The sequence below is a fragment of the Lepidochelys kempii genome, chromosome 1, assembly GCF_965140285.1.
Source record: "Lepidochelys kempii isolate rLepKem1 chromosome 1, rLepKem1.hap1, whole genome shotgun sequence".
Taxonomy (NCBI): domain Eukaryota; kingdom Metazoa; phylum Chordata; order Testudines; family Cheloniidae; genus Lepidochelys; species Lepidochelys kempii.
In genome coordinates, this window is record NC_136380.1 from 349,289,055 (window position 1) to 349,315,103 (window position 26,049).

General features: G+C 46.2%; 1 protein-coding gene across 2 annotated transcripts in view; it reads right to left on the reverse strand.

Moving 5' to 3' along the window:
• Positions 1–26,049, reverse strand: part of CALU (calumenin) — a 34,834-nt gene that overhangs the window by 3,293 nt on the left and 5,492 nt on the right. Inside the window, exons 2-6 of one of the 2 annotated variants that reach the window (XM_073328964.1) lie at positions 12,330–12,567; positions 8,271–8,464; positions 3,317–3,483; positions 1,705–1,765; positions 564–763 (exon numbers count right to left, since the gene is read on the reverse strand). In XM_073328964.1, the coding sequence (XP_073185065.1) occupies positions 564–763; positions 1,705–1,765; positions 3,317–3,483; positions 8,271–8,464; positions 12,330–12,550 (843 nt within the window). In that variant the 5' untranslated portion in view covers positions 12,551–12,567. Of the gene's footprint in view, positions 1–563; positions 764–1,704; positions 1,766–3,316; positions 3,484–8,270; positions 8,465–8,534; positions 8,729–12,329; positions 12,568–26,049 lie in introns of both variants that reach the window. The other variant, XM_073328963.1, reaches the window with a different exon arrangement.

Below are 26,049 nucleotides of genomic sequence, written 5' to 3' on the forward strand. Positions count from 1 at the left end.
TGGCTCCTTTCTCAGCATTCCCCCAAGGTCACATGGTGGGGAGCAGGTACCACCTGGGCCCTAGTTTCCCCAGAGCGCGTGTGCGTGCGCGTCTCCCCTGCACAGTTCTGTGAGCTCAGATTCACGCAGCAGCCATGACAGATTCCCATCCTCTTAGTTATATGGAGACAATTTTAGAGACCATTGCAGGTTTTCACCCAAGGCATTCTGGGGAGGGTGCGGTGAAGAGAAGGGCTCATGCCTTGTTCTCCAATATGGCAGAGATGTGCCTGCCTCCCTAGGCAAGAAAAGGGGAATCTAATCAGATTGCTCAATAAGAGTGTTTGCCAAACTTTTTAAATAGTCGGTGCTAGCTCCAGGAAAAAAGGGTCCTAGAGTTGTTAAGTTTACTGAGGTAAGCTCCAAAATTACTACTGAAAGGGAGAGCATCAGTGGAGCTGCTCACAGTAACTCGGGCTTCTTGCCAAAATTACAAAGTGATCCTCAGAGACAATTCTGAAATGGCTTTTGAAGCTTCCATCCTGCACAGGACAAGACACTGAAGGGGACCAAGCTCCTCTCACCTTGTTCTGATCAGACTCGTAGACAAGGTGCCGTGCTTCTGCCTCAGCGTGGTCGTAATCCGAGGGGAGGATCCAATCTTTTGTCTCCTCCTTGTCCATCTTCCCATCTCGATTCTTGTCTCTGAACTCCACAAACTGCTCCCGCTCGGTCTTCACCCACTCTGGCTCATCAGCATCGCCATCATGACTGTACATATCCCCTGAACAAGAACACAAGACAGCTGCTGATGCAAGAACACCCCCTCACCTCTTCGTTCCACTTGGGACTGTGCAAGCAAATCGTAAAGCAAGGTGGTTACATCTAAGTTAAGCAGCAGTCATCCCCATCTTCAATACGGACATGCAGCCAGTGGAAACTGCAGATCCCCGCATGCAGTGCTACAGCCTTCTTAAAGCATTTGCTGCAGGATGCAGCCCTCTATTACATACGACAGTGACCACAGGCCACACCACAGATCTAGGGAGCTGCATATTTTCCACCCATTTTCCCAGTGGCCACCTAGCCCTGGATCTCGTTACTTTAGTGAGATTAGCCCAGACATTTAGGTTTAAAAAGGTTACTTTAAACGTGTTTAGAGAAATGTGCAGAGTCTCTATATTGGCATATATTTTAGAGTCAGAGGCATTTATTACCACACTTATTCAATGCCAAAGCTTTCCATTAAAAAAAATAAGAGCTAAAATGACAGCTGCTCTGTTACTTACTACTGCCAAGAGAAGTGGCTGCACTGTTCTGCAATTGGCAGGCCCCATAATATATCAGAGAGCAGCCTATGGACTTAGAGCAGATGTTCCCCTCTACCTAGGTTCTGTGATCAATCATACTTGCATTTTGTCTAGTTACCCTCAAGCAAATTATACATGTCATTTTGGTTATGCAGTTAACTTGGAATTACATAGTAAGGATTGACATGGGGAAAAAAAATATCAAACTCAGTTTCAAAGTTAGGGAGCAAAGAGGGACCCATTAGAAAAATTCCAGAGAGTAGGCAAGGGAGATTAAAGAGCATGACTGCTTTGGCACAAATACTGGTCACAAGAGGCTACAATGTAATTTCATTTGAGAGTATCTTTTTACAGAGCACTGATGGGAAGCGAACACATTATCAGCAGACTCAAGGACAGCGTGCAAGTTGCTTACCTATGTATTCTTCCAAGTCAATGACGCCATCCCTATTCTTGTCGATATCTTCCATGGTTTCCTATTTAAAAAAAGGACTAGGTTAGCCTCAAAGTTCATGGACAAAGAAAGGACTTTTTATGGCTCTCTACCACCTAGAGGAGAAAACATGAGACAGCAAATTGCCAGCAGTTCAGCTGTCCCTCCCCACACTGCCGTGTGCTGCTCCTGCCCTCTTCCTTGGAGCTGCTCCTGGGAGCCTCCTGCTTGCTGTGCCTGGGGTGGGGGAAAAGAGGGATGCTAATGTCAGGGTGTCCCCCTCCCCCTGTACCTTATCTCCACGGGTAAGGGAGAGGAGAGGAGAGAAGAGGAGAGGAGAGGAGGGAAGAACACCTACAGGAGCTTGCTGGCAGCAGCTGCTGTCTCAACTTACAGATCTACTTAAAAAGGCAATGTACTTAGAGTGGGGTCAGCCGTACTTGAAGGAGCAATGCCCGTCTCTCTCTCTCTCTCTCTCTCTCTCTCTCACACACACAGTGTGTGTGTCTGTCTCTCTCTGCCATGCTGTCTCCCCTCCCTCCATTCGTGCTGCCTGGTAGAGTGAGAGGCTACATTAACAACAATGTGTTAACCCTTGAGGGCTTAGCCTAGTGCTAGTTCATCATTTAGCAGTAAGGCATTCCCTGGGAAATATCTCACACTCTTCCACCCTCTGACTCAACCACCTCAGCCAAGATTCACAATCATCATTACCATGTACAGTATTAAATTGTTTAAAACTTATAGTGTGTGTGTGTCTATACATAGTCTTTTGTTTGTTGAAAAAAAATTCCCTGGAACCTAACACCCCTCCCCCCCCCATTTACATTAATTTTTACAGGGAAATTGGATTCGCTTAACATTGTTTCACTTAAAGTAGCATTTTTCAGGAACAGAACTACAACGTTAAGTGAGGAGTTACTGTATATACTTTTTTTTATAGGAGGATTAGCTGATACACCTGTGCTTCAAAAAATAGCAATTGCTAAATGGAAAAATCTCCAAAACAGCCATCAAATGCAGCTGCGTATGGAAGGTCTGCTCTGGTGCACAGCATAAGAGGACAGACTGACAAAGGAGTTTAAATGTGCCCTGGAAGTGGAACATAATTCCACCCCCTTCAGCAACATGTGCTGCATGCTACCACTAACCAAGTGAAGAGGAGCCACTTAGCATGTCAGTGACAAGAAGCATCTTTTCTTCTCTTAGCTCCTGCAAAGCCAATCAGGGCATTCATTAGGTTTGCAATGCTATCCATCACAGAACTGGCTGCTGCCTGAAACTGCCGCTTATGGGGAGGAGGGGTCAGGCAAGATTTTTTTTTTCAACATTTGGAATAGTGTATAAAAACCTCAAAACTTTAGGATAAAAAATGAAACCTTACAAAAAGCTGTGCCCACCAGTAAGTAAACCTTATACACGACTCCCCCTCACCCAACAGGCCAACGACGTACTCCTGTGAGATCACGGGTAACTGGGAGATACCAGACTGTTACTAGCCTGAGATAGCAAGTATAAAAACCTCTTTATTTTACTTCCTCCCTACACCTTAAGGCCCCAGGTCATCTCAACCTGCTTTCTAAATGGCACCCACCTGTACTACTATATCTTTCATGTAGTCATATTCTTCTGGATGCAGAAAGGCAGTAAATTCTTCCTTGGTAGCAATCAAGTCTCCATCCTTGTCAGCCATTTTGAACCTTCGTTCATCCCTCATCATCATCTGTTTGTAGTTGAACCCATCATCAGGGTCTGGGTCATCTGGGCAGAAACAGACAAGTTATACCCATTTTAGACTCCAAAGCTCATCCACAAAACAATTGCACCAGTATCGCATTTCAAATTTTCCTTTTGCTGTCGACTAGGGAAAGTTCACAATGTGTGTCAGGAGAGCCCAAACCTTGCACCTCCAAGGGTTACAGTGAAACTCATTAGGACTCCAGAGACTGCACCTATTTTGCATGAAGCGGAAAAGGTCTCCACTGGTTCTACATTTTAAACAGAGGGGCATCTTGAAGAGACAAGTGTCAACATGAAACGCTCCCAAGCTTATCTCAGCTGAGGACACTTTCATCAAGATAAACATTGTATTCTGACAACTGTAATCTCATTGGGCTATGTCTTCTCTGTGTTAAAGGTAGGAGAGACTGTGGGCTAGAGTTTGGCTACTCTTGGAATAGAATATGTAATGGAATTATGCTCTTCCACAGCGGTGCAACAGGCATTTTCAAAGCAAGAGCAACACTGCTGACTGTCCAAATCTACATACTTATATGTGCCCCAAGAGTATCTGAGGGCCTACTAGGGTGATTAAATTTAATCAGACTTCATATAATTTGTATATGAAATTACTATCCTATTTATGGGGCCCGTGTTTGTCGCAAGGTTTCTTAATTAGCAGCGAATACTTGAGGACAAAGTACATTTAATAACTAAAATAGTAATAACATACAGGTGCCCCTTTGTCAGAGTAATTAATCATATCCTGGGCTAACAAAAGCACAGTTTAGAGTTTATTTAGTCCAGAATGTGGTTACCATCTTGTGAACATGAAACATTAAATTAAATACTGACACTTTAAAATTCTGATTAGGCAAATATTAAACAGTAAAAGGAATTTTGATCTGGTGAATGTATGTTCAGTTGTGACAGTTTGGGGGCTATACTATTATTGTCCATTTATCTACTAAAAGCAAAAACATTATCTCTCTGTGGGTAAGTTAGCACCCAAGCTATACAGTGGTCTGGTTGACACTCCATTTGCTACAACTTCTGCAAATGGCACCGTCAATTCAAGTTATGAGGTCACCAATCTCACGTTCATTTTTACATGGAGCAGAAGTATAAGGAATACATTTCTTTTAAGTGTAACTTAAAAGACAAGGATAACTGCTTCGAGAAACACATATGAAACAACAATGTGAATTAATTAAGGGTAAATTAAAGGAAGCAAATAACTATCTAGCTTGCTCTTTTTTTTTTCCTCCCCCCCGCTGTGTCAAATCCAGGTTTTCTCACCTTCCGCCCCCCCCCCCCCCAACTCACTCTCCTGCTGGTAATAGCCCATCCAAAGTGACCACTCTCCCTACAATGACAGGTTTCAGAGTAACAGCCGTGTTAGTCTGTATTCGCAAAAAGAAAAGGAGGACTTGTGGCACCTTAGAGACTAACCAATTTATTAGAGCATAAGCTTTCGTGAGCTACAGCTCACTTCTTCAGATGATAATCAAGGTGGGTTGTCACTTTGGATGGGCTATTACCAGCAGGAGACTGAGTTTGTGTGTGTGGGGGCAGAGGGTGAGAAAACCTGGATTTGTGCTGGAAATGGCCCAACCTGATGATCACTTTAGATAAGCTATTACCAGCAGGACAGTAGGGTGGGAGGAGGTATTGTTTCATAATCTCTGTGTGTATATAACGTCTGCTGCAGTTTCCACGGTATGCATCCGATGAAGTGAGCTGTAGCCCACGAAAGCTCATGCTCAAATAAATTGGTTAGTCTCTAAGGTGCCACAAGTACTCCTTTTCTTTTTGCGAATACAGACTAACACGGCTGTTACTCTGAACAGTGTATATGGGAAAATTCAGAAAGCTGTCTTTGGGACACAGGCCGCATGTGGCTCTAATCATAGGCTGAACTCCACAGATGGAAGAGAATGCAGATCCAGAGTACTTAAAAATAAATAAATAAATAAAAAAATCACTGTTTATGAGCAACATACCAGCAAGGCCAGGTGCCAGGTTCTGAAGCCTGCATATGAAGTTGGTGCCATTTAGAGCCAATATTAAACATAAGCAAAGAATATAATGGCTTTGTTCTTTAACAAGGACATCAGATCATAATCTAAGCAAATCTTCCACAGAGAGCCTGCTTATTGTATCATTGTGCACAGCCTCGGTGCACAGAAATTCCTTTTGCATTCTGGTGATGTATGCTAAAGCATGGGGTACTCAGAAGCTTACACACACTATTCAAGTGCAGCAGTGAAGTGACTAGCATGGTCTTGGAGCTTACTAACATGCTGTTTCATTTAGATCACAAAAACCTAATTTTAAAAATACTACATATAACAGCCAAAAGAGCCGCAGTGAAAGAGGATGGTGTTTCAGCTCCTACAGCATGAAAGATGTATGTTCTCAATTAGATAAAGGGATCTGTTAGTTTCCTGGCTGGGCGTCAAACGTTTGAGAGGCATTTCCAAATTTGTTCATGCCAGAAAAAGGGAAAACAGCTTTTCACAACAGACATGAAGATCTTTCACCAGATACTATTATGGAAAAGTATTGACCTTTGAACAGAAGTGGGAAGCCAAGCCATTACACATATATGGCTGTCAGGGACAGATCAGCATTGTAGTTATGAAAGGAAGACCGGAGTAGTTTTAATATATTAACTATTTAGTAGATAAATATATCTGTATATATAAATTGTATATAATGAAGTGAGTAAGAGGTGGTGCAAGTGCATTATGAAGATTTTATCAGCATTAACCTGAGGCACTGGTGAGTAATGTGCCCATCCCAAAATCCTGGGAATGAGATCTTTATGGCATACCACCTTCTCATGGGCTCTACATATGCCATATGTGTTACAAATAAAACTTGAGAAATATTTTGAGTATATTACTTTGTTCATTAGGACATTTTAAATATACCCCTGCAGAGACAGGGGTCTGATCCAACTGCATGGGCTTCAGAGAAAGCCATAAAAACCCTCAGGATGACCCAAGATAGTTTTTCTATATACTTAACATTGTCAAATTGTAAAGATCAGATACCTTGGAATATCCCAGGACTAGAAACAAGTGCTGTGGATCCCATCAGAAATCTGGTATTTTCCCTTTCTAGTTCGTGGTATAAGACTTGTTTCTAGTTCTACAGGGTCACAGGATCTTTCTTTTTAACCAGTCATTGGTGCTGGACTGAACATTGCCGGTCTTAGTTTTAACGGGTTACTTAAAAGTGGCGGGGAAAAGCCCCAAACCTCACAGCTGTCTAAAACTGCTCAGCGGAGTGAAGTGATAGAAACAGCCCTGGAGGGACATGGATTAGCCAGAAGAGAGCAGACAACATGCAACATACATTTTGAAAGCATGTAATAAATTTATTATGTGAGTCCAGAAACAGTCACACTGCTCTGCAAAATTTATTCCATCATACCAACTAAAATGATTAGTGGTTTGGAACGGGTCCCATATGAGGAGAGATTGAAGAGGCTAGGACTTTTCAGCCTGGAACAGAGGACACTAAGGGGGGATATGATAGAGGTCTATAAAATCATGAGTGGTGTGGAGAAAATGAATAAGGAAAAGTTATTTACTTTTTCCCATAAGAATTAGGGGCCACCAAATGAAATTAATGGGCAGCAGGTTTAAAACAAATAAAAGGAAGTTCTTCACACAGCACACAGTCAACCCGTGGAACTCCTTGCCTGAGGAGGTTGTGAAGGCTAGGACTATAACAGGGTTTAAAAGAGAACTAGATAAATTCATAGAGGTGAAGTCCATTAATGGCTATTAGTCAGTATGGGTAAAGAATGGTGTCCCTAGCCTCTGTTTGTCGGAGGGTGGAAATGGATGGCAGGAGAGAGATCACTTGATCATTACCTGTTAGGTTCCCTCCCTCTGGGGCACCTGGCATTGGCCACGGTCAGCTGACAGGATACTGGGCTGGGTGGACCTTTGGTCTGACCCAATATGGCCATTCTTATGTTCATACTACACCTGTATGCAATCCAGGTTACAAGTCCCTTTGCTAGTCTTTGTTCTCCCACAGCCCTACTCAAAATAGCCCCTCCCTCACCAACTCCCCCCTTCAAAGATCTCCACAGATATTGCCAGTCTTTACTTCTTCGTAAACCAGATCTAGGCCCTATGTCACAGGGCCACCGCTAAAAAAAGGGCAGGCCCCCACTGGAACTGGGGGTGGAGTGGAGAGGAGAAACAGAGCTAAGACATATATTTTATTTTTTTCGTCCTAAGTTTAAGAAAAGACAGTTGAGGTCGTTCTTCAGGAGCTTCAAATTCCAGAAATGTAGCTGTTGTTAAAAGCCAAGTGAACCACAATTTATACAGAGACAACATACAGTACCTTACTACAGCATGGCTGCATTTCCACAGCCACATATATATTTCTGCAGATACTGAAGGCCACCAGTGGATAAATATGGCTAGGGAAAAGCTTTAGAGCTTCAAGTGGGATTTACAAGCAATGGAGAGTTAAACTAAATGCTAAACAAAGGGTCTGCCCAGAAGCCTTGAATAAAACTGTCAATCTGAGCAGTAATCTTGAATTTTAGACTAGATTTTTAAATTAAAATTAATCAATAAAGCAGAGTTACAAAGCTGCATCTTCATACAAACTTTAGCTTTTAAGATTCTTCTGTGTGCTTGCCAATTTCACGGTCCTCTTACTAATATGAAGGAAAAGATTGTTCCCAGTTGAATCTTATACTACTGCAAGAGCTCTCCATGCTCTGTGTTACACAACACTTCTGCTTTATTGATTAGCGACTACTGTGTCTGCAGGTTTGACATCTCGCCCCTTACCCAGGTAAGTGCCATATGTCACGTTTCTGTACTCATCCCAGGAGATTAATCCATCTTGATTCATGTCAAACTCCTGCCACTGGCGTTCGACATTGTCATACACGTACTTCTTCTGGGCCTTCTTAATCCAGGCTTTCAGCTCCCCCTCCGTCACAAACCCATCCTTATCCGTGTCTATTTTATCTACAATCATTCTACAAGACAAAACAGCAAGTTTCAAGGTGCCAGCTCCACAAAGCTTTTACCCCAAGAATAAAGACCTACCTAAGATGTAGCCGTAGGTGGCATTTTTATACTCTTCCCAGGAAATGAGGCCGTCCTCATTGAGGTCGTGCCCCTTCCACTGACGCTCTACATCCTCGTAAATCCAGCGTTTTTGTGCAAATTTAATCCAGTCTCTGAGCTCCTCCACAGTTACAAACCCGTCCTTGTCTTCATCTATTTTACTTACAATCTTTCTGTAGAAAATGCAGAGAAATGCAGGAAAAGTTAAGGGAAATAAGGCTCTTTCTACTCAGAGCAGCGCATTTTAACGGGCAGCACACTGCACCTGTATGCAGGAGTGAACAAGTCAATTCCAAACTGTAACCCAGCAGGCTACCCAAAACTGCCTTCTAGCTGGTGTCATCCTATATGCGTTTGCCAGTCGCACAATTTTAGAAAGTGATTTACAAGACTGATGTAGAGAATACTTGATTCAGAATGGACAGAGCACAGTTCAGCCTCAGTAGGTCACAGGCTACTGGAATAGTGACTTGTTCGTTCCTCTTCATAGCCGTAAGAAAAATACAGCTTCATCATATATTGATGCAAAACACAATGCATCACAGCACGACAGAGAGGATGCCACAGTTATTTTGTGATTCCTTACGACTCTGATACATTCCCTTCTTTCCCACCTCCAACGCCCTGCCTGCTGGGAAGGACAGGCCTCATCAGGCTCCCATTTCCTCAGCACTCCCCTCATTGCCTCCTGTCTGGCAGCTTATGGAATGCTCCTTGAGTCACACTCTATCCACTTTTAGATCATGCAGAGCACAAGGAGCTGTTCCAAACACATCGGTGGAGTACATAAGAACAGCATGTTAGGCCGCATGTGGCTCTAATCATAGGCTGAACTCCAGTTCAGTTGACAACGTGAAGATCACCAGAAAGGCAGTGACTTCAGGGAACAGCCAAAAGCGGTGCTGTAAAAGCTTTGGAGCAAGAACCTTCTCAACTCCGAAGGCTGGGCTCTTTCAACAGCAGACACACACAAACATGCCAGCCACAAGAATCAGGTTTAGTAGTGTGTTATGACTGACCAAGCACAATACCAGATCAGATTCAGAAAGAGTGATGAAAGTGCCTTTCACATGTAAAACAAGGAAAAATGGCATATCAGAGGGAGGGGTGGGTTCAAATACCCATTCTGACATTTTTAAGGAGCAAAATTTTACCCTAGTCCCCACTCTTCCCATTGCCAGCTTTTTCTAGCCAATAACTTTGCAGGACTGTGAAATTAAAATGCAAAGCAATGATGAAACCTAAAGGCTAGAAAAGCAAAACAACCTGAAAAGAGGATCTCTTGCATATTTCTACATTCTGTAACCAGTTTTCCGAGCTAGACATTTCTCTTGCACTAGAAGAGAACCTGTTGATCTTTCCCACTAGAACACTTTCTTCACAAAAGCAATAAAAACAAGCTTGTTTAATTTTACAACTGACACCCCAAGCAAAGCTTGTTACACACGTAGGAAGAACAGCTCACATTCTGGGAAAGCGTTCATTGCCTCAGCAGCACTGGGAGCCAAGCACTTTGGAAGTTATGAAAAATGTTGGTTGGCACAGTGACCACCCAGGTGTGATTTCCAAGGCAGTCTCTTGCTCCTCGAGCTAAGTGTGCCACAGAGTGGACACAGTAATTCCAGGCAGGAGGCAATCATTTCTCGTGTCAAACAAAGGCAACTCCCTATGCCTCCTTCAATAACCTTCTGATCTAGTCTTCCTCATCCTGAAAGAGTATGATTGTGACAAGCACTTGAGGTTGTGGGTGTATATTGTAAAGTTAGGAAAAATCTATTCCCTGGACATGCTACTATATAACTGTCCATTTTTAAAAAAAAACACACCTTCACCTGAAGCCCATGGTATTCGTGTCAGCGACAGAATACTAGACTAAAATGGATCATTGCATGCAGTGTAATTGTAGCTGCGTCGGTCCCAGGAAATTAGAGAGAAGTTGGTCCAATATTACCTCACCCACCTTGTCTCTCTAAATGGACCATTGGCTGATACAATATGACAATGCCTATGTTCCTACCATCAGGATTCCTTTAGGAACTTGGAGGAACTGAGACGGAGAACAAATACAATGAAGGTGATCTAATGTGCAATAACTTCATACTAGGATTTTAAAACAAGGAAACTTACAAAAAGGGTGCTATGTATTAGTTTTTCCAGATGAAAGTGGCACCCGTTTGGAGAACTAAAACAAGTATTTCACGTAGACACACTCAGGTAGTTTATTCTTGAAATTCAGGCTTTTATAAAAAGCAAGTCTTTGCAGAGCCTTGCAGAAAACTTTTTTTTTTTTTTAAGTGCCAATCACTAGATTAATTTGGACTTAAATCTTTCCCACTCAGTCCCTGCAACATGAACATTCCATCTTTGTGCAAAGCATAGGGCATATATCGTCACCTCAGTAATGTCTCCAAAACCAGTTGTCTTGCAATTGTTTTTGTTTGTGTCACTTATAAGCATTTTGGGGCAGGGGCCCTGTCTTGTCTGTTTACAGAGCGCCTTCTTACATTTATGATGCAAGAATCGTACATGAGAATTTAAAAAGCAAAATTGGTCTAATTTAATTGTCAAGCTGAGTGAAAAAACACAGAAAACTAAATTGCAAAAAGCAGTTTATGCTGTAATAATTTTAGTGTTAATACCATAAAGACATTTATTTAAGTTTTATAGTTTTTAAACCTTAAATAAAGCTGAAAAATTGTATATTAGAGCATCTGGCAAGCTAGGAAGGCTGTATGCTGAGGTGTCATAGGTGGGGCACTCACAAAAGCCACTTCAACAGCAGCTTTCAGTATTGGGTAGGCTTATGCTTCAAAGTGTAAAGCCAAATATAAACCAGAGTGGTGACAGGTGCAGCTACGTGACACTTGGACAGAGGGAATGCCCTGTTATGCTGAAGAGCAAACAACTGCTGTGCCCCAGCTCTTACTGTTATCCTTCTCAAGGTCATATCCTGGCATTATCAATGGGAGCCAATTAGAGTGAAAGTAGTAAGACAAAAGTTAATTAAAAAGTATGCTATTTTCACTAGCTTGTGCCAACGGGTGTGGTTTTTGTGCAGCAGTCACCTCCTAGATGGGAATCAATATGGCTAGAGAGCTCCTGCCAGGGGTTTTAGTTTTCCCTTAAGACAGAAGCCAAGCTTTGTTTAAATAATGGCAACTTGCCAGCACCCAGTTACCTTGAACTGTATGGAGTGGAGCAAACAGCAACATGGAGGTGATGTGTCAGGGGCACATAACAAAATTCATTTGGTGAGGATGGGCCAGAGGGGTTCAGAATGTGGAAGAGGGCTCAGGCCTCAGCCATCGCAGGTCCGGGGCTGGGCTGGGGAGAGGCATCTCTCCTCACTGCAGCCTGAGCGCCTGCGCGGCGCTTAATAGGTTGCTGCATGGCTGCGCAACTTAGAGGGAACTTAGCCCAGCATGCAATGTTTTAACTTGATATGAGAGGCAAGACCATATTGCATGTTGACACCTATAAAGAAACAACTCCATATTAAAGATGAGATGTGCTGCAGACAACCTATAACTTTACAAGGCTACATTTGGCTTGCAGGTAGCATTTGAGCTACTACTGACTTTTGAACCCCATTTAAAGTTTTAAATTTAGAACATTTGTACCAAACAGTCATCTGGTATAGAAGAAATATCAATATACTTGAGTTTTAGGATTACATTTCAAAGAATGGGAAAAACTATTTTGCAAAATTCCAGATGAGTAAAAATGTGAGGTAGTTCTTCTCAAATGAAGTAAAAAGCTAGTTAATTTCCTTACCCAAGTCTCTCCTTGCTCTCCTCTGGTGTCAGCTGGTCAAAGGTTTTGGCCTCATCTGCACCAAGGAAAGCATCATGGTCATACTCAAAGTTCTGTGCATCATCATGGACCTTGTCACTGAGCTGCGGGTCATGGTGAACACGGTCCTTCTTGTCCGTGGGTTTGGTGAGGACACAGACCGCACAAAGGGATAGGTACACAAGAAACTGCTGAATAGTCATGATGATTCAAGATGAACCTTTGGGATATTAACAGACAAGCCATTTAGGGGTTTGCTTCTCCCAAGATACTCATTCAGATTCAATTTTCTGTGTTTAATAATGAACGATGGATGAATCCAGACACCCGGAATTTCTGCCCAACTTTTCATTTTGTTCTGCCTTACTCACCCAAGGATTACAAGTAGCCACTGCATTTCTATAGGGCCCCCCTCCGAGGCTATCAACAACACCACGCAGATCGGCCTTCAGCAAGGCTCTTCCAAGACCTTTATTGTCAAGTCCACAACTAGTGTCTTCAGATGATTTAAAAAATACAATTGAATCGGTTTAAAGTTATGGGAGTTTGAAAATTGCATACTGAACATGCACCATTTTTTGCGGTTTCCAGGCAGACACACACGTGTGTTATGCACTAATTAAGTGCATACACCACTAATTAAGTCTGCAGTCTTCAAAACTGGTTTGCTCACATCAATTGTCCGTGCCTTTTAAATTAGAGCCAATTTCTTATAAGCTTGTCTTATTTTGTAGCTCACAATTAGACCTAAACAATTTGAGGCAAATTTGAAGTAAGTTAGGTCAATAATTTTGAAGTTATTAACATTTAAAATTGACAAGTCTTGGTTAACTGTTATCTCCTACAGGATTGTTTTGTTTTGTTTAACTTTTTACACAGTGCCCATCAGCAGGATATACAGGTGTCTTGCAGACATAAGAAATCCCACTGAAGTCAATGGGACTCCATATTAGTGGAGCCCATTTAAGGAACGGGGCCTTAGCCTACCCGATGAACAGACACTATTAAGCCTTTGGCAAATGGTTGCTTTTTAAGTATATGTCTACACAACAAGTGTTACAGTGGCACAACTGCAGCACAGACACTTGCTACAGCAACAGAAGAATTCTTTTCGGTCACTGTAGTAAATCCACCCTTTCCAGAGGCAATAGCTAAGCTGATGAAAGAATTATTCTGTCGACCTCTTGGTACTTACACCAGAGCTTAGGTCGACAGAACAACAACTCTTGTGGTGTGAATTTTTCACATCCCTGAGGAAGGTAGTTTGGTTGTGTCACGGAGTGTGGGGGAGTCCAGGCCCTGCACCCCTCTTCCTGGGATCCACTGAGACTCTCAGCCAGCCAGTAAAACAGAAGGTTTATTGGACAACAGGAACACAGTCCAAAAACAGAGCTTGTGGGTACAACCAGGACCCCTCAATCACGTCCTTCTGGGGGAGCAGGGAGCTTAGACCCCAGCCCTGGGGTTCCCTGTGTTCCTCCACCCAGCCCCAAACTGAAACTAAACTCACCCAGCAGGTTCCCTGCTGCAGCCCCTGTTCACATTCCTGGGCAGAGGTGTCACCTCCCCCTCCCCCTCCTGGCTCAGGTGACAGGTTCTCATGTCTCCCCTCCCCAGGGCACATTCCCAGGTCAACACTCCCCCCTCCCTGCTGAGTCACATCGTCACATCTCTCCCCCCTTTGAGACTGAACTGAGCGGGGTCACGCTGACCAGTGACCTGGGGAAGTTCGGGGCCCCCTCTCCGGGACAGCGCATCCGCTATCAGGTTGGCACTTCCCTTCACGTGGACCACGTCCATGTCGTAATCCTGCAGGAGCAGGCTCCATCTCAGGAGTTTGGCGTTGGCTCCTTTCATCTGGTGCAGCCAGGTCAGGGGAGAGTGGTCGGTGTAGACGGTGAAGTGCCGCCCGAAGAGATAGGGTTCTAGTTTCTTGAGGGCCCACACCATGGCCAGGCACTCCTTCTCGATGGCCGCGTAGTGTTGCTCCCGGGGTAGCAACTTCTTGCTCAGGTACATGATGGGGTGTCTCTCCCCCTTTTCATCCTCCTGCATTAACACCGCCCCCAGTCCCGTGTCTGAGGCGTCGGTGAACACCACAAAGGGCTTGTCAAAGTCTGGGTTTGCCAGAACCGGGCCACTGACCAGAGCCTTCTTCAGCGCCTGGAAAGCCACCTGGCACTGTTCGGTCCAGACCACCTTGTCTGGCTTCCCCTTCTTGCATAGCTCCGTGATGGGGGTGGCGATGGCGCTAAAGTGGGGCACAAATCTTCGGTAGTATCCTGCCATCCCAATAAAGGCTTGGACCTGCTTTTTGGTGTGGGGAGCGGGCCAGTCTCTGATCACCTCCACCTTGGCTGGTTCCGGCTTTAGGCGGCCGCTCCCCACCCGATGGCCCAGGTAAGATACTTCCGCCATCCCCACCTTGCACTTCTCCGCTTTTACAGTCAGCCCAGCCCCCTGGAGTCGGTCCAGCACTTGTCTAACCGGGGACACGTGGTCCTCCCAGGTCTGGCTAAAGACACAGATGTCATCAATATACGCCACGGCAAAACTCTCCATCCCCCTCAGGAGCTGGTCCACCAGGCGCTGGAAGGTGGCCGGTGCTCCCTTGAGGCCGAAAGGCAGGGTCAGGAACTCATAGAGCCCCAGAGGGGTGATAAAGGCCGATTTCAGTTGGGCATCTGCATCCAGCGGCACTTGCCAGTAGCCCTTTGTAAGGTCCATGGTGGTAAGGTACCGAGCTCCTCCCAGCTTGTCTAGGAGCTCGTCCGGCCTGGGCATGGGGTAGGCATCAGATACAGTGATGGCATTGAGCTTCCGATAGTCCACACAGAACCGGACCGACCCGTCCTTTTTGGGGACCAGCACCACCGGCGAGGCCCAAGGGCTGGCAGATGGCTGGATCACCCCCAAAGCCAGCATGTCCCGGACCTCTCTTTCCAGGTCCTGAGCAGTTTTCCCTGTGACTCGGAAGGGGGAGCATCTTATCGGCGGGTGCGACCCTGTCTGCACCCGGTGGACAGTCAGATTAGTGCGTCCAGGCTGGTTGGAAAACAGCTGTCGGTACGGATGCAGCACCTCCCTGACCTCAGCTTGCTGGGCAGGGGTTAGCTGATCCGAGAGGGGAATTGTTTCCAGGGGGAAACCAGCTCTGGTCCCAGGGAATAGATCTACTAAAGGGTCATCTCCCTGCTCTTCCCACTGTCCACACACGGCCAACACCACATTCCCTCTGGCATAATATGGCTTCATCATATTCACATGGTACACCCGGCGGTGGTGCGCCCGGTTTGACAGCTCCACCACATAGTTTACCTCATTGAGCTGCTTGACGACCTTGAAAGGGCCCTCCCAGGCGGCCTGTAGTTTGTTCTTTCTCACTGGGATGAGAACCATTACCTGATCCCCGGTGGCGTAGGCACGGGCCCGTGCCGTGCGGTCATACCAGACCTTCTGCTTCCTCTGGGCTCTGGCCAGATTCTCCCTGGCCAGGCCCATGAGTTCAGCCAGTCTCTCTCGGAAGATCAGGACATACTCCACCACTGTCTCTCCATCGGGAGTGGCCTTCCCCTCCCACTCGTCTCTCATCAGGTCCAGGGGGCCCCTCACCCTCCTGCCATATAACAGTTCGAAAGGCGAAAATCCGGTAGACTCCTGGGGCACCTCCCTGTATGCGAACAGCAGGTGAGGTAAGTACTTGTCCCAATCCTGTGGGTGCTGGTTCATAAAGGTTTTCAGCATCATCTTTAGCGTCCCGTTAAACCTCTCCACCAGCCCATTGGACTGGGGGTGATAAACTGAGGCCCAGTCGTGCCAGACCCCACATTTCTCCCACAAGCACCAGAGCAGGGCCGACATGAAGTTGGAGCCTTGGTCTGTCAAGACTTCCTTGGGGAACCCCACTCGGCTGAAAATGGTCAGGAGCGCATCGGCCACGGTGTCTGCTTCAATGGAAGCTAAGGGCACTGCCTCGGGGTAGCGGGTGGCAAAATCTACCACCACCAGAATGTATTTCTTCCCCGACCGGGTCGTCTTGCTGAGAGGCCCCACGATGTCCATGGCCACCTTCTGGAAAGGCTCCTCTATGATGGGCAAAGGTCTCAAAGCCGCTTTCCCCTTGTCCCGGGCCTTCCCCACCCTCTGACAAGGGTCACAGGATCGGCAATACTGCCGGACCGTGGTAAAGACCCCGGGCCAGTAAAAGTTCTGTAGCAACCTCTGCCGGGTGCGCCGGATTCCCTGGTGCCCTGCGAGGGGGATGTCATGGGCCAGGTACAGGAGCCTGCGGCGATCCTTCTGGGGGACCACCAGCTGCCTCCTGATCCCACAGGACTCTACTTCCCTTGTGGGAGCCCATTCTCGGTACAGGAACCCCTTCTCCCACAGGAACCTCTCCTGGCAGCCTCTCCTCATGGTCCGTACCACACTGAGGTCGGCCAGGTCCCTGAGCTTCCGCAAGGAGGGATCTTTCCTCAACTCGGCCTGGAACTCAGCGGCTGGGGAAGGGATGGGGCCCGGTTCCCTCTCGCTGGCCAGGTCCGAGGCCTCCGCCTCTCTGAGCCGTGCCCCTCGGCCCTCCCTCCCCACCAGGGTAGGGTCCTGCGCCTCCGGTGTGATACCCTCCCCGAGGTCAGGGCGCAGTGCCCCTCGCCGGCTCTGGCTACGCGTCACAACCAGGGCGGCCTGGGGCTTGCTTGGCCAGTCCTCTAGGTCTCCCCCCATCAAAACTTCAGTGGGCAAATGGTGGTGTACCCCCACATCCTTGGGGCCCTCCTTGGCCCCCCATTTCAGGTGTACCCTTGCCACGGGCACCTTAAATGGGGTCCCGCCCACCCCTGTCAGGGTCAGATAGGTGTTGGGCACCACCCAATCTGGGGCCACCACCTCGGGCCGGGCCAGCGTCACCTCCGCGCCCATATCCCAGTATCCATTGACCTTCCTCCCATCCACCTCCAGGGGAACAAGGCACTCTCTCCGGAGGGACAGCCCCGCGCCCACCCTGTAAACTGAGCACCCTGAGTCCAGAGCCTCCAGCCCTCTGGTGGAGCTGGCCTGGGGTACTCTTCCCTCCGGGGCAGGTGGTAAACTGGTAGGCCCCCTTTCCTGGGTCGTCTGCCCCTCGTCCAGCTGGGTCCCTACCCAGTTAACCCTGGGTAGGTTGGGTCTGCTCAGTTTGTCCCTGAGCCCGGGGCACTGGGACCGTACGTGGCCTCTCTGGCCACAGTGATAGCAGCTCAGGTCACGTTGGTCCCCTCGAGCGGGTCGGAGGGGCCCGACGCCAGGCGTTCCCCGTGGGAGGGGGTTCTCCCTATTTCCCTGCTGGGAGGCCCCCTGGTGACTCTCTCTCTGCATCGGGGGGGGGCCTGTTCTTTTGGGACTCCTCCCGGCTACCCCCTGACCGACTGTTCACAAACTCGTCGGCCAGCTGCCCTGCGTGCTGGGGGTTCTCAAGCTTTTTGTCCACCAGCCACAGCCTCAGGTCGGACGGGCACTGATCATACAGTTGCTCCAGTACGATTAGGTCCAGCAGGTCCTCTTTAGCTCGGGCCCCAGCTGTCCACTTGCGGGCATATCCCTGCATCCGGTTGGCCAGTTGTAGGTAGGTGACCTCAGGCGTTTTACGCTGACTCCGGAACCTTCTCCGGTACATCTCGGGGGTCAGCCCAAACTCACGGAGCAGGGCCTGTTTGAACAGTTCATAGTCCCCTGCCTCCGCCCCTGTCATTCGGCTGTACACCTCCACGGCTTTGGGGTCCAGTAAGGGGGTGAGGAACTGGAGCCTGTCTGCAGGGTCAACCCTGTGCAGCTCACAGGCATTCTCAAAGGCCGTCAGGAAGCTATCTATGTCCTCCCCCTCCTTCCGCTGGGCCAGGAAGCACTTATCAAAGTTCCTTGCAGTCTTGGGTCCCCCCGCACTCACCGCAGCCGCAGCCGGGGCCCCACTGCTCCTCAGCCTGGCCAGCTCCAGTTCATGCTGTCTTTGTTTCTCCTTCTCCTGACGCTCATGTTGACGTTGTTTCTCCTTCTCCTCCTGCTCATGTTGACGTTGTTTTTCATGATCCTCCAAGCTCCCTCATTTTCATCTCCCTCTCCCATTCCAGCCGCCTCCGCTCCAGGGATGGGGAGCTCCGCCGGGAGGATCCCCTGCTGGGTGCCGGGGTCAGGGTGCCCTCGGTATTTGCCGGGCTTCCCCTAACCCCTCCCCCGGACATAGGTAGGAAGGGTCTCGGGATGTCCTCAGCAGCAGTCTGACCCCTCCCAGCCCGGTCAGGCCCCAGGGCCCACGCTGCGTCTGCCGGGCGGCTTCCCTCAGGGACAGGGATCGGGTCATCCAAGCGATCCCTCTCCTCCAGCTGGGCAATCAGCTGTTCCTTGGTGGACCTCCCGATGCGCAGCCCCCTCTGCCTGCACAGCTCCACCAGGTCGCTCTTCAGGCGTTTAGCGTACATCTCCCTGCTGGCCCCTCGCAGGCCGGGCAGCTTCCCACGGTTTCCAGGAAAAGCCCCTCGTGTGCCAGTCCTTCTCGAGGTCACCACCTCTTTGCCAGGGTCGAGCTGCAGATTCCTCCGCCCCTGGGACCGCTCGCTGCAATCCCCCGGGGGACCCTGTTACTGCAAAAGTCTTTCTCTCTGGTCACACATTCCCAGGGGTTAACCGCCCCCCGAAACCGTCTCTCTCTGAATCTTCAGCACGCCTGGTCCCCGTCAATTCCCCTTCGTTTTACTGCTCCCCAGTCACTTACTGCAGGAAGCGCCGTTCACGGGGTGCAGTAGATCCCACCGCTGCCACCAGTTGTCACGGAGTGTGGGGGAGTCCAGGCCCTGCACCCCTCTTCCTGGGATCCACTGAGACTCTCAGCCAGCCAGTAAAACAGAAGGTTTATTGGACAACAGGAACACAGTCCAAAAACAGAGCTTGTGGGTACAACCAGGACCCCTCAATCACGTCCTTCTGGGGGAGCAGGGAGCTTAGACCCCAGCCCTGGGGTTCCCTGTGTTCCTCCACCCAGCCCCAAACTGAAACTAAACTCACCCAGCAGGTTCCCTGCTGCAGCCCCTGTTCACATTCCTGGGCAGAGGTGTCACCTCCCCCTCCCCCTCCTGGCTCAGGTGACAGGTTCTCAGGTCTCCCATCCCCAGGGCACATTCCCAGGTCAACACTCCCCCCTCCCTGCTGAGTCACATCGTCACAGGTTGATCTAAGTTTTAGGTGTTGATGAGCCATAAGTCTACAAATGCATAGTGCGCTAATAACAGAGAGGCAACAGCTGGCCTTTGTCAACTGGGTCCTGTCGGTCATAGAACTAGGATATTCTCCCCATCATTTTTCCCCCTCAATAAATCTTGTGCGACCAGCAGCAAAAATCTACATTACTACGTTAAAGTTGCAGCGTTAAGGACTAAACCAAAAAACAATCACGTTATTCTTATCCTATGATTCACCATATTTAATGTCTTTTAAAAAGATGCTCTGTTTCTTTCAAATATGAGGAATTATATTAGTATCACCTCTATTGGAGGTGCAGCAATATTGACTGAAAATAAACAAAACCCCAAAGATGTGCAGCCCTCCAAACAAACACTTGGTTTGCCACTGTCAAACTCATTCAGTGCAGAGGGCTGAATTTCACTTTAAAACATTTTCTGTGGTTTTGGGAAAATTAAGACTATATACTCTTCTTGATCTACAACAGAATTCCTACGGATGTCAATGTACAGTCTGCACAAAGATTAATGGCAGAATGTAGTCTTAATACAGAAAATGTTTTTGTTTTTGTTCAGTAACTTCTTGTATTCAGCATCACTCAACGGGAAAACTCTCATTTTTAGGAGCATTGTTCCCCAACCCCAACCTCCTTTCTTTACTTCTCTCCCACTTCCTGGGTCTTTATATCGCTTCTCCTTTCTTCCTTCTGCATTTCCTTCACTGAAGTAACTCCCAAATCCACCCACCATGGGTTTCACTCCTACTCTTTCCCCATGCCATCTGCAATGATCAGAAATGAATTAGTTAATGACGACATTTAAAATTGTATCATTAAGCTTTAGAGTTAACACTCCAGTTAGATTAATAGGGACAGGAAAGCACACCTCAGCACAATTGTTTCAGGCTGTCTGCAGACTCAGGAAGACAACGTGGCTATTCACAAAGTATACTTGGCAACCATGAGACCGAGAAACTGTTTTTCAAACAACATTCTGCAGAATCTAAGATTTTAACATTCCATGTAAGCCGCATCCTGCCCACACAGCCTTATGGTTTGACACCATTGACCTAGATCAGGGGTCTCAAACATGCGGCCCGCGGGGTTATCTCCTGAGGCCCACCAGCTCCTCGCGACCCCCACAGCGTTTACCTAGAGCAGCTCTGGCCCGGCGCACACCGGGGACAGGGCAGGCTCCCTGCCTGCCTGCCCTGCCCCTGCGCGGCTCCGGGAAGTGGCTGGGACCTCGGGGAGGGGGACACACAGGGGTCTCGTCTGTGTGTTGCCCTGGTCGCTCCTCTAGATACCCCCCCCAAAACTCCCATTCCCAGCCAATGGGAACTTTGGGGGAGGTACCTGGAGGAGCGGCCAAGGCAACACACAGACCCCTGTGCCCCCCTCCAGGTCCCGGCCGCTTCCCGGAGCAGCGCAGAGGCAGGGCAGGCAGGCAGCCTGCCCTGCTCCCCGAACCCCTCCTGCAGCTGAACCCCCTGCCCTGAGCCCCCTGCCACACCCCTCCTGCACCCGACCTCCTGCCCTAAGCTCCCTGCCGCACCCCCTGCCGCACCCCACCCCCCTTCCCTGAGCTCCCTGCCACACCCCACACCCCTCCTGCACCCCAACCCCCTGCCCTGAGCTGCCTGCCATACACTGCACCCCGATCCCCTGCCCTGAGCCCCCAGCCACACCCCTCCTGCGCCCCCTGGGGGCAGGGAGGGGGCAGAGTTGGGGTGGGGATTTCAGGGAAGGGGTTGGAATGGGGGCAGGAAAGGAGTGGGAAGAGGCGGGGCCTCACGGAAGGGGTGGAGTGGGGGCGGGGCCGGGAAAGCGGTGGGGGGTGGGGTGGTCAGTGGTGCGGCCCTCAGGCCAATGTACTAGTCTTCATGTGGCCCTCGTGATCATTTGAGTTTGAGACCCCTGACCTAGATGCTACTTTATTGCCTCCAAATTAAACATAGGTACTATCTCCAAAAGTTGAACGTTGCAGCCAAATTAGAAATGATACATTGCAGAGAGATACTACAACGATGCACAGCCTGGATTAAAAGACAATGAATGCAAATACACACTGAAGACTAATGTTTAACTTGGAACAGTTCAAATATTCTGGTTTGATTTATTAGATTCATGCAGTAAGAAGATTCAATTAGGGCAATCATAGCCCTAATTGTCCTTAGCCCAACACATCCAATACAAATAGGTAACAGAAACTGTAGACTATTTATTCTGAATCCTGATCAGTTAGTTCAGTAGTCTTCAAACCCTAGAATCAGATTACAAATGCACATCTCTTCCCCTGGCCCCAAATTTTTTTTTAGGAGACAGGTATTACATAAAAGTGGACTCATGAAGGGCAAACTATTCTAGTCTCCAAAGGTAAGCAAGTGTCTCTCCCATCTCTCACACAAATATTTCCTTTGATTATCTGATTTAATTAGCCATATCTTGAAGTTAGAAGTATGAGTGGGTAACATACCTATACCCAATATCTAAATCATAGGCACTCACATTCACCCACTATGGTATAAGTGGAGATGTTTACATAAAAAGAGTAAAGTCCTGCAAGAAGTAGCTTTATAAAACTAAGTTCTATTTCACAGAAATAGGAGTCATGAAAAAAGCCTCCCACATTAGTTTAAACTACTTCAAGAGGTTAAAAAGCCAACAACAAAAAGGAAAGTTTGCCATCCTTTAAGCAAGTGAAACAAGTAGGAAAAGTTAAATAAATACTTGAACAGTTACTTGAGTCTTCTTGTAAATCACAGTATTTCTGTTGTTTAAGTGGCGCATAACCACATTACAAATATTAGTTTAAGATGATGTAAATAGCACAGTAACGAATAATACCCAATGGATTTGTGCAGTCTGTTTGCCACATGAATCACTGTGAAGCTGTTAGGATGAGATTCAATGCCACATTCAACACAGATGTAGGTTTCCCAGGCAGTGGAAGAGATTAAAGATTATTATGACTGAAGAAATAATCAGATGAAGATAATCCTGCTATGTAACTAATATTCACACCAAGAAATATGAAGTTAAAACAGATGGAACAAGCAACCCTGACAAAGAGCTCCACCATTCATATTACGCAAGAACTCTGTATTTGGAGTTGCCAATCTCAAAGCAGATCACATTATAACTTGTGATATTGAAGCTAGACATACCGTGGTTATAAATTACAAAGCCTTTATATCAATCATGGTATGTCTTCATGTTCTGGTTCTTATCTATGAGAAGATTTAGAAGAATCAGCAGGTTCTCAGAGTACCAGAATAAAATAAAGGTAGAGAGAGACTTCAAAGATTTGTACTGTTTTGCTTAGAGAGATGTATAAGAAAGAATATTACAGAGGACATATGGCATATTGCATGGTAAAGAGAAGGCAAAAGAGGAGCCCATATTTAATTACTCATAATACAAAAACAAGGACATTACATGAATCAAAATGCTGCAAATAACTAATCATGCCCCCACATACACACACAATTCATAATTCATCTATGACTTCATTATCACAAGGTATCATTGAGCATGGGGATTTAGGAAAGTTTAAAAGAGTATTAGACATCACTTACACTTTGAAATCAGAAGGACAAGCCCAATTTGCTGAAGTATTCCAAGTAGCGAAACACTTGAATGATTTAATTTCTGAATACGATCCCTCTATGGAACGAAGCCTCAAAATCACACATAGTATTACGGAAGATTTGAGACCACACCAAGAAATGTTTGAGCAGCTCAAGAGACAACAGCGACAGTTGCCGATCACCATGTTTTTCAAGGAAGAACAGCCAGCAGCAGATGAGCCTACGCAATCAACTTGAAAACCATGTACAGTTTACTGTACTTTATGGGCGATTTAAGGGATTTGCAAGGGTAATTTTGACTATACGCGATTTTAGCCTTATGCACTGACTTTAGAACCTAACCCCCATGTAAGATGCGAGTCCACTGTACATCATTCCCCATTTTCTAGCATAATAAATGTAAAAATTAAGAATCTGAATGTAAATTAAGCTATATAATTGCTTAAACAAATGTATAGCTACTGTGTATCCTTCTGGTTAGCAAAAAGAAGCACCAAATTTAGCATAAAATCTATATTTAATTGCAGATCAACATATTTTAATGGTTACTAACCAGTAAAAATCAAACTTTCCTTAAGAAAATAAAGTATAAATGAACGATTAAAACTGATGATTTAAATCAAGGTTTTCTGCTTGCTGATTTAAATCATGATTAAAATCAGTGACTCAAATCACTTTGATTTAAATCAGTCCATTCTGGTAACATAACTGTAGATGGTTTTCCAGAAGAGCCCAGTCTCGTCAGCATTAAAAACTTGTTCTGGAAGATAGCTCTTTTCTTCTATGATTTTCTTTAATTGTTCGGGGTAGGCTTTTGCTGCCTCTTCATTGACAGAGGCAGCTTCACCAGTAGACTGCACGTTTTTGAGGCTAAAGCGGTTCCTAAAACTGTTAAGCCAACCTTGGCTGGCTTTGAATTCTCTCTCATCAGAAGGCTGTTCCTCTTCAGCGGGAGGTTTGAACAGCGTGTAGAGGCTAAGAGCCTTTTCTCGCAACGTGTTGCCATCGATAGGCACACGTTTACAGTTCACGTCTTCCAGCCATAAGTTTAATGCCATTTCAGTCTTCACTAAAGTCTTATCATGCACCTGGCTCATCACCTTAACAGTTATTGGAGCACTTAATGCCACGGCTTGACGAATTTCTCTCTCTCTCGAATCTTGATGACATGGATGCTAGATTCGTTGTGGCCATATTTATGCGCCAGATTGGAGACCGACATACTGTCTCTCAATAAGTCCAGCACAGCCAGTTTTTCCTCCAGCACTGGAACAGATCACTGTTTCTTTGGTTGAGCACCAGACGAAGTAGTTGGCTTGCATTTAGGGGCCATGTTGTATGAAAAATACGTACAGTATCTTTAAACACTAGAATCACACTCAGTGCGGCAAGATGCTCACACGATGAGAGGCATGCGGGAACTGAGACAGACTGAGGGAATAGCAAATTTACGTCTCCCATCTCACGCTCACTCCAGGGCATACGCTCATCAAGTGGAATGGTGGGTGGAATCGCCCGCACTATTTACAGGTATCTTGTTATTTTTCTTTATTTTTGCCGAGCGCGTATAGTTGAATTCGCATAAGTTAAATGTGCATATGATGTGACTCACCTGTATTTCTTATTTATAAATTTATATACTTGTGATTTGTGTCAAGCTCAGCATTTTTTAAAATTTAAGTACCTTAAATGTGCTGGATACATTCAAAAAGAATAATCAAAAATAATTTTAAATGCAAAACAACTGATTTATGAAACAAATACATATTATTTATAGGTAGTGAATTGAACTAATGGTTTCTGGTCACCATGTCCTTCACAATTTCAGAACTAGTAGATCTCATCCTATCACACCTAGTTTTTTTTCCACAGATTGGAAGAAGAAAACAAGCTTTCCTGCTTTTTCAACTCTCAATTGGTTTCTTAACTTTGAAGGAACTACTAGTAATTGAACTGAACTAGCTGAATAAACTGAAATGAAGTAAATATTCTCTCTGTACCTGTAGAAGAAGCTACTGCTAGCAGAAGCTGGTTTAGCACTTCAGCAAATTCTGGTTCCAGGTGCTCAGCCAGTGATTTCCATCAGTTCAGTGGTCTGACTTTCATTAAAAATTGGTGATAAACATGTACTGTTTAATACTATTTTTTGTGTATTAAAATAATTTAAATTAAATATGGTAAGTTTAAGCCTTAATATAGGCTGTCAATTGCAAATAGGTTTGTTTTTAAAAAATAAACCTGTATTTAGTTTAAATTTTACAAAAATGCAATTTAAATAGAAAATAGGATTTTTTTAAACAAATCGTCTATTTTTATCAACCCTGTATGCTACACAGCAAAAGGGTTGGGTTTTTGCTTAATGAATGTAAACCCTTATGCTTAGGGCATTAAATCAAACACTAAATGAACAAGGTTAAGAAAGGTTTCAGAGGAACAGCCGTGTTAGTCTGTATTCGCAAAAAGAAAAGGAGTACTTGTGGCACCTTAGAGACTAACCAATTTATTTGAGCATGAGCTTTCGTGAGCTACAGCTCACTTCATCAGATGTTTACCGTGGAAACTGCAGCAGACTTTATATACACACAGAAATCATGCTTTTATGAGTAGGTTATTCCATAACTATTCATTGTAGGGTTTCTTATACTTTCTGCTGAAGCATCTGGCTGTTGCCAGAGCCAAGTTACAGGATTTGATGGACCACCGGTTGAATCCCATCTAGCAAATCTTGTGTTTCCTATAAATGCCTTAAACCAAGCCTGCCCAACAGAACAAGGAGCAGACAGAGAAAGAATGTAAGATTTAGAAAGGCAACCAACCTACTTTCTGATCAAATTTAACTGCACTTCATATGTCTGTATGGAAAACAAATGCATAAAAGCATTTCCTCCCTCCTGGCTATATAATC